Raw genomic sequence first — 8,066 nt, 5'->3', positions numbered from 1 at the left:
CCGCATACTTGCAGCTATAGCTTAGTCTGGTCCTGGCTGTGCTGCAGCACATTGGGCGGCAGGTCCCTGCTAAGGGGAAGCAACAGCTGCCTGGGGAAAGCCACTTACAGGGCCACAAGTGCGAGGGCAGAAGAACGTGAGCATTTCTGAAGATTCGACAGTGTACGGGGGGAAGGGCAGCCTGGTCAAAGAGGGACTTCTGCTGTCAGCTAGGAAGGCTTGTGACCTCTAGGTGTTTGGGCAATGGGGCGGGTTGGTGGGGGGAGGGGGGGCAGCATGTTACCCTCTGGTCCCTAGGGTCCCTTTGGGGCCACCCTGGAAAGGAAGAACACAGGAACACAGCACAGCACTGAGCTCTCGAAACAGCTTTATTGACTTCCAGTGTTTCTCCCTCTGTCTGAGCTCAGCCCAGCTGGCTTTGATAGGTCTCTGAGATACAATGTCACAGGGTTAGCACTCTGGCTCCACCGCTCCCCTCCCTGGCCCCTGGGCTCCCCAGGCAGGGAGGAGGAGAGGCAGCTCGTTTGTGTTGGGAGAAAAAGGATGGGCAGCAGGGTCAGAGGCCAAAGAAGCCATACAAGCAGCAACATGCCCAGAGCGCCCATTACACACCAATCCCGGCCATGCGTGTGCGTGCACACACACACACACACACACACACACACACATACACACATACACACACACACTCACACTCCTTCCCTTCCAAGCTCTCTGCCTGCCCACACCCATCTATCAGCCTTCTGGGGTCATGGCCCGCTTGTCGATCCTACCCGGGCTTGGGGCTTATTCCTTGGAACCCAGGACTGCCCACAGGGAAAGAGCCTCTTCCAGATGCCGCAGCGCTTTGATTTGTACGCTGTAAGCCCGGTGCCAGCAAGAGGTGTCAGGGGAACCGAAGCTTGGTCCATTACCCCTTCATCCACATTCTTGCCACCCCGGCCAGAGTCAAATCAGATGACAAGATCTCCCCATCTCACAGCAAGTGACAAGCCGACCTGGGCTAGAACTACATGTCCCAAGATGCACAGCTCCACAACCACGCACCGCTTCCCCCAAGATGATCTATCAGAAATGAGGCAGGGTGCATTGCATTCTGGGACTTGTAGTCCCCCAAAGACAGCACCAAACACCCAGGGAAGAGTTCACAGGCTAAGACTATGGATGCCTCCCCACCCGGCCCCCCACCCACCACCCAGGCCCAGCTCTACGCTCAGCATGGGCGAGAGAGAGGAATGGAGGGTCCCCTCCTAGTGCACAGGGGAGGGCGCTGTCCTGTTGGAACTGTGCAGCAGCTCTGGATCCGGGACATCCAGCTCAGAACACATCTGAAGAGAGAGCGGGGGCGGGGTGACAGGAGAGATGGTGAGCAGCAAGCCGTGGAGGATGGGGCCAAGCATGCAAACCTGGGCTAGCCCTGTGGCTCCTCCCTGAGCCCTGATGCATGGTGAAGCAGGACGGGGCACAGTCCCCTCCTAGGCCTCCCTCCTGGGGCACCCTGGCCTTATCCCACCTCTCCAGGGATAGCGGCCTCACCTCTGCCTAGTCCCGAGGCCCTGGGGCAGGCTGAGGCAGCAAGAGGAAGGGAGGAGGAGTGGGCTCCAGTTCCGAATCTGGACGAGAGGCTCCCGCCCCACCCAGCTAGCCTCCCCAGAAGACCTTATGGCCCTACCGGCCACAGCATCTTCCTGGTCACACTGAGGCTTTCTCGGGGAAGGAAGAAGGGAGTCCTAACCAGATGGCATGAAAGCAAGCGATGCGGCCAGCGGGGAAGTGCAGAGAGAAGAGAGCGAGGGAGGAGCAGCAGCACCAGAAGGGAAGCAACAGAGACGTCAGAGCTCAACGCTGCACAGAAACCAGGGTGGGGTGTCTGCAGCTGGACAGGGAGCACAGGAGACTCCCCGGTGTAGCTGCCGACTCCAGCTCAGAGAACCCCAGGCCAAGTCCTCCTTCCTTGAAGTCATCAGCAACACAGGTGGCAGAAGACCTGGGCACAAGAGGCCCGACCCACACCACTAATGCCCTTTAGAAACTCCCCATCTAGTAGGAATAAGTGCATCCTGGCTCCTGGGAGGCCCTCCCACTGCCCGGAGGCCCCCCCACCCTGGGCTGTGCCAGGGACCTATCAGCTGTAGGCTGAGCGGAACAAATCCCGAGTCCACCCTGCAGTGCGGGTGGACATGGGAGGGAGACCTGCGGGAGGAGCACGCAGTTGGAGAAGGGCTTCGGCAACCCAGGCCGTGCCCCTCTGCTCCCAACAGTGAGCAGGACCCCTGGTGGCCCCGAATCAGGACGGTCTGGGCCTGGTGATCAGAGGATGAGGCAGCGAGAGGCCTTCTCCTCCGGGGATGGGCTGGGTTTGGTCGCATCCCCCCTGGCAGCCTCAGGAGCCCCCCCCATGCCGGGATCTTGGTCATGAGCCTTGGGCCGCCCCTGCCGTCGACGCTGCGCCCCCCGCCCACCTGCCGGTTTCTTCCCAGCTGCCTCCATCTCTGACAGGCTGTAGGCCATGGCGAGCTGCAGATCTTCATCATCCTCAGAGAGGTCACTGTCAGAGGGGCGGGAGACAGGGGTCTGCCGGACCTGTGTGCCCCCGGACCTGGAGGTGACAGACTGTTGCTGCTCACGCCGGCTCAGCTCCAAGCCCAGTGCCAGGTCGTCTGGGACACCTGCAGGAATCACAGCCGCTTGTGACCCAGGCCAGGGGAACCCTGCCAGGTTGCCTCAGGCAGCAGCAACTCTGACCACTTCCAGCCCCTCCTTTGGAATTGGCCCGCATGCGTTTTGGCACTTAGCACGGTGATCATGCGCACCGGCAGGTACTCAGCTCCAACAGGTCCGAACAGTCTCCTTGCCCGGGGCCAGTTACTCAACCTCCCTAAACCTCCCTTTCCTCATCTATAAAATGGAAATGATGACACTGTCTGCATTGTCAAATCGTTCAGATGACTAAATAAGACAGCCCTTGAAGCATACTTAGCACACGGGGCTCGCAGAGCTATGGAAGCGGAGCTGTGGTGACCAACCCATTCCTGTGGGAAGAGTTCCACCCCAGGAATCCTGCGTTCTGAGTGTCACGCCTGGCTTTACCCCTTACTAGGTAGGACAAAGCCTGGGGCTTGGGGCTATTTGGGAGTTAGGATCATTGAACCATGCTGAGGTTCAGTCTCCTTCCATGAAAAATAGGGTGAAAACAAAACAAAACAAAGAAAAGTAGGGCGAGTACCAATAGCCCTGCTTTCCCCCTGGCTGTTTCAACAGAGGTCATGTTATGTGCACAAGTCCTTTCAAAATTGTCAAATGTTGGGGCGCCTCTGGGTGGCTCAGTCGGTTAAGTGTCCAACTTCGGCTCAGGTCATGATCAAATGGTTCATGGGTTCAGGCTCCACACTGGGCTCTGCACGGACAGTGTGGAGCCTGTTTGGGATTCTCTCTCTCCCTCTCTTTCTGTCCCTGCCCCACTTGCTCTCTCTAAATAAATAAGTAAATAAACAAATACATAAATAACTTTAAAAACACGCTGGGATGCCTGGGTGGCTCGGTCGGTTGAGCGTCCAACTTCCACTCAGGTCGTGGTCTCACAGTTCGTGAGCTTGAGCCCCGCATCAGACTCTCTGCTGTCAGTGCAGAGCCCGCTTCAGATCCTCTATCCGCTTGCCTCTCTCTCTCTGTCTCTGTCTCTCTCTCAAAAATAAATAAACATTTTTTAAAAAATAGTCAAATGTTCTACAAACACCAGGCACCCACTAACGACGATGGTCATTAGCTGGCCCTCTGAGACTCCTCGGTTCCCTGCCCCAGCCCCTTTCCCAGGACCCCCCTCTCTGATTCTGCCAGTCTGGAATGTGGCCGCCATTCCTTCCCTGCCCCAAAGGAGTTTGGAGAGGAGCAGTTTGGGAAGGGGGATCTGGGGATCTGGGGCCTGGGGCTGGGGCTTCCAGCCAGGGACTGGGTGGCGGAGCCGCTCCTCACCATTGATTGTGACTGACTTCAGCTGCCCGTCTTCTTCCACTTCCACCCGTTCCTGCCCGTTCTCCATGATTCTGTGGGAGACGGCCCAGTTCGGTCAGCAAGCGTGCACGAATCCCGCAGGTGCCTTCCACACCCTGGGATGCCACAGTGGACAGGACAGACTCTGCCCACAAGAAGCTGACATTCTAGTTGTATGCCGCCCCCCCCCTCCACCCCTCACCCCCTCACCCCTACGCCCAGTATGGTCCCAAAGGAGCCCTCACCTGCGTGTCGTGATGCGGTGTCCTTGGACAAAGGTGGTAGACGTAGAAACAGAGCGAAAAGCACCAGCCCCAGGACTGAAGGAGAAAGATGAGGAGGAGAAATCTGGTATGGAGACAAAGGAGGAGGCGGAGAGGTTGTCAGAGGGAGGACAGGCATGCTGCAGTCACCATGGGCCAGGAGCCTTTGTGGGGTCTCCCCGCAGAACTGACAGAAGGCAGGGCTCCAGACACGGAGAGAGGCTTGAGCCTCCCTCTCACGCATGAGCTGGGAGCTGGGATGAAGGGTTCCAGGGCCCAGAGCTTGCAAAACAGGCAAGGGAAAGCACTTACCAGAGTGCCCAGGGAAGGAGGAAGAGAAGGTGAAGAAGGGGCCCGAGTGTCGGGAACCCCGGCTCTGAAGCTCTGAGAAGGGGCCCAGGTCATCTGCAACGAGCAAGCAGATTACTAATCGGCAAAGAGACTTGTCATATATGGAAAAGACCCCCGGCAAATTCTGTCCACAATAAAAAATAAAGGAAGGAAGGAGGGACGGGAAAGTGGAAGGGGGGACAGCCAGTTCCTTCTGTATAGGCAGAAGAGACAGGAGACAGGTGAGCATGGTGTGAAGTCAGGCAGACCTGGCTATGAGTCCTGGCTCTCCCCTTTGCTGTGTGACTCCAAGCAAGTTATCTGAAAGTACCTTTGTTTTCTTAGCTGTAAGTGGAGAGAAAATGATCCAACTCACAGGGTTCATGTTAATCATTCAAAAAATGGTATCTGTTGTTTGTGATGTCATTATTCTTGTCACATGGTGCTTTGAGTCTTGCTTTCACGGTTGCTATTGTGCAAGCCTAACAATGTATTATTGTTACTATCATTTAATAAGGCGAGTCTCTGTGGGTTCAGGCCTGTGTAAGGTTCTGCCCCAGCTGTCACTGGATCCACCCCCACAAAATCTTCTGTCTGCAGAATTCTGCTTCCCCTTCAGCCTCCTGCCTCAGGGCCTCCCGGCTGATGGACGACAGGCCTAGAGCAGGAGCCGGGCCGGTAAGAGGCCTCCCAAGCCCACTCACCAAAGAGCTCCGCAAAAGGGTCTCCGCTCCCAAAGAACTCCCGGAAGACCTCCTCGGGGCTGCGGAAGGTGAAGGTGAAGCCGGGCCCACCACCACCAGGTTCCGCTCGAGATGGGCCAGTTCCTGGAGGAGAGGCAAGATGGGGAGGGGGCTCAGGGCCAGCATCTCACCCTGAGCCAAGGGACCCCACTGAAGGCATGACCAGGGGCCTCAAGAGACCATCCGCTGCAATAACCTGCCCTCCCTCTCTCTTCCATGAGCCGCGTTCATCCCTCCCCACCCCCACTCCACCTACCTGCCCCAGTCAGCCCTTCCCGGCCATAACGGTCGTAGATCTCCCGCTTATGCTCTGGAAAAAGAGACCAGATCATTTCTCCCTCCCTCTGGGAGGATGGCCTCCCCTTCCAGACTGGGACCCTGTGAGGTCTGCCCGGTGACTGACGCTAAGGAGGCAGCAGGGCGCACAGGGGACGCGGGCTATAGGTTTTAGCAGTGCCTGCTCTTCACACAGTGGCACCTTCTCATCTGTAAAATGGACACAATAACAGCACCCACCTCACAGGGTCATTGCAAGGATTAAATAAGATAATCCACATAAACTGCTTAGCACAGTGCCTGATAACTCAGTAAGTGTTCAATAAATGCTAGCTAATAATTACTACTGTTGGTATTAATCAGGGCTTAGCCTAAATGTCACCTCCTCAGAGAGACCTTCTGTGACCACTGTAACAAAAAATGGTGCCCATTAATCCCTATCAACATCACCCTACTACTTTCCTTCAGAATACTCTTGTGTGTGTACTGCCTTGGTTAATGTCGGTCTTCTGGACCAAAATGGAATAAACCCATCAGGACGAGAACAGTGTCTGCTCGTCCTCCATGGTTCCCCAGTACCCAGCAAGGACCCAGCACCATAAACACTCAATGAATATTTTTTGAATGAAGAAATAAATAAAAGACAGACCTGGATTCATATTCCAGCTCTGTGTGACCTGGCGTAAATTACTTCACCTCTCTCAGCCTCAGTTTCCTTGCCTGTAGAGTGGGGGTGATAGATCCTGCCTCACAGGATGGCTGTGAGGACTCCTGGAGATCACACCCACCGGTGCTTGGCACAAAGGAGGTTCGGCACACGTAGGTTACCTGCCCTGCTCCCTTCCCTTTGTCAAGACCCATCCTGCAGCTATCAGACCCTGGGGAGCACACACTGAGCACAGGGGATCAGGGAAAGAATAAAAGGGTGCTTTGAACGTAGCAGGTGCTCACTTGAATTGAAGCAAAAAAGAAAAAAGTCCCAGTGTCCCCACAGGGAGGTGGCGGGGGGGGGGGGGCACTTAGATGCCAGGTTGGAAAAGGCACAGAGGAGACAGGAGGTGGCAGCATGGCTTTGGGAAGCAGCAGGATGGGGCGTGAAATGGGGGTGCCCTGCCCCTGGCCCTTACTGTCTGACAGCACTTCATATGCCTCGGCCACCTCCTTGAACTTCCTCTCAGCAAATTCTTTATTATCCGGGTTCTTGTCTGGGTGCCACTGTAGAGCCTTCTTCCGATACCTGCAGGAAGTGGTTTCAGAGAGGGTGGGTCAGAGGACAAAAGCAAGCACTTCCCACCATGGAACAGAACGGCCCATTTCGCCCATTAGTCCGCCACGGTCCTTTCCCCACTCAAATAGTGTCCACCCCGGCAGGGCAGCCGGGGCCGCCTCTGCTGCCACGTTTTAATGGAGTCCCTCTCTCTCTCCCTCCCCTCTGCAGCCAGTGCTAGGGGCTGTAGTAGCAGCAGATGATCATGTAAGCCTGAGAAAGCCCCAGTCCTAACCCCTCCCTGGAGCGCACTAGGGCTGCAGAAGTTAGAAATATGTGTTGCCATGGAGGGTACAGGGCCCCTCCTGGTCACAGGGCTTGGACCTGTGTATCCTGCAGGTATCCTGACAAAGCCGACCCCCAGGGCCTGGGATTGGGGTAGGAGGGAGGGGGGAGGCGGGATCCACTGGAGAGGGCCCCACAATGCAGCTCCCAGCAGAACTTCTTGCTAAGGGCTTTCCCCTACTCTTCCAGGGGTCTTCTTCCTCACTATAGAGGGAACCCTCCCCCAATCCTTTCTAAGGCCCTAGCTCCCTCGCGGCAAGGCTCCTGAAGGACCCCATGGCGGTGTTGGGGTTTGGGGGGGGCGGCGGTGAGAGACTTTCTGATGCGCAGCGGAGGCACTTACGCCTTCTTGATGTCATCAGCGGACGCACTTCGCGGCACGTCTAGGATATCGTAGTAGGATGCCATGGCAACTCGTCAGTAGTCAGATGGGCCTCTCCTCCTCGGGGCTGCAGGAGAGGAGGAGGAGTCAGGCAGAAAGAACCGAGGGCCCCTCCCTGGGGCTGGAGACCCCCGAGGGAGCGGGAAGAGCTCCCAACCGGGAAGCGGAGCCCACTGGGTTCTTCTGCTCGGGGCCGGTGACGAGCCTCCCTCGGGCTGCCTTATCGGCCCCCCGCAGGCCGGTGCCACGGGCTATCTCGGCGCCCAGGCCCCGGGAGCCCTATCGCAGCCCCCTGACTCCAGCAGCCCGGACCGGGGCCTCCCAGCCTGACCCGGGGCCCCCCGCCCGCACCTCCTCCGCCGGGAGTCCCTGGCCTCCTGCAGCGCCCCGCCCCTGCCCCCCGCCGGAACCGTCTGGCACCGGCCGCCGGGCTCGCGGCTGCTGCGTAGGACGCGCCCGGCCCAGCTGTGCGCGCAAGCATGCGTCAGCGGCTCGGAAACTACTAGAGACCCAGAGGAGGCCGGCTCGGC

The 8,066-nt window shown here is 57.6% G+C and overlaps 1 protein-coding gene across 2 annotated transcripts; it reads right to left on the bottom strand.

The window, feature by feature from the left end:
* Window positions 1-350: 350 nt before the first annotated feature.
* DNAJB2 (DnaJ heat shock protein family (Hsp40) member B2) lies at window positions 351-8,066 on the bottom strand. Of its 2 annotated transcripts, none has more exons than XR_005790552.1 (10): window positions 7,888-8,066; window positions 7,498-7,603; window positions 6,730-6,839; window positions 5,583-5,636; window positions 5,288-5,410; window positions 4,566-4,658; window positions 4,236-4,338; window positions 3,973-4,043; window positions 1,537-2,669; window positions 351-1,328 (listed from the first exon to the last, which is right to left on the bottom strand). XR_005790552.1 is itself a non-coding variant. In XM_040476347.1 (10 exons), the coding sequence occupies exons 2-10, from the start codon at window positions 7,560-7,562 to the stop codon at window positions 1,318-1,320; spliced, it is 837 nt and encodes a 278-aa protein (XP_040332281.1). In that variant the 5' UTR covers window positions 7,563-7,603; window positions 7,888-8,058; the 3' UTR covers window positions 351-1,317. The 2 variants fall into 2 exon arrangements, 1 of the variants encoding a protein (XP_040332281.1); XM_040476347.1 differs by having other exon boundaries at window positions 2,463-2,669; window positions 7,888-8,058.

The sequence above is a fragment of the Herpailurus yagouaroundi genome, unplaced genomic scaffold (genome assembly GCF_014898765.1).
Source record: "Herpailurus yagouaroundi ecotype Mexico unplaced genomic scaffold, PumYag 140, whole genome shotgun sequence".
Classification (NCBI taxonomy): domain Eukaryota; kingdom Metazoa; phylum Chordata; class Mammalia; order Carnivora; family Felidae; genus Herpailurus; species Herpailurus yagouaroundi.
This window is presented reverse-complemented; position numbering and strand designations above follow the sequence as displayed.

Excerpts from the sequence above, each read along its gene's own strand:
- DNAJB2 (XM_040476347.1), bottom strand. The coding sequence starts at position 7,562 with ATGGCATCCTACTACGATATCCTAGACGTGCCGCGAAGTGCGTCCGCT. Across the intron at positions 5,637-6,729 it reads ATATGAAGTGCTGTCAGACA|AGCATAAGCGGGAGATCTAC; the intron begins GTAAGGGCCAGG and ends CTCTTTTTCCAG. Across the intron at positions 2,670-3,972 it reads GAAGTCAGTCACAATCAATG|GTGTCCCAGACGACCTGGCA; the intron begins GTGAGGAGCGGC and ends TGATTCCTGCAG.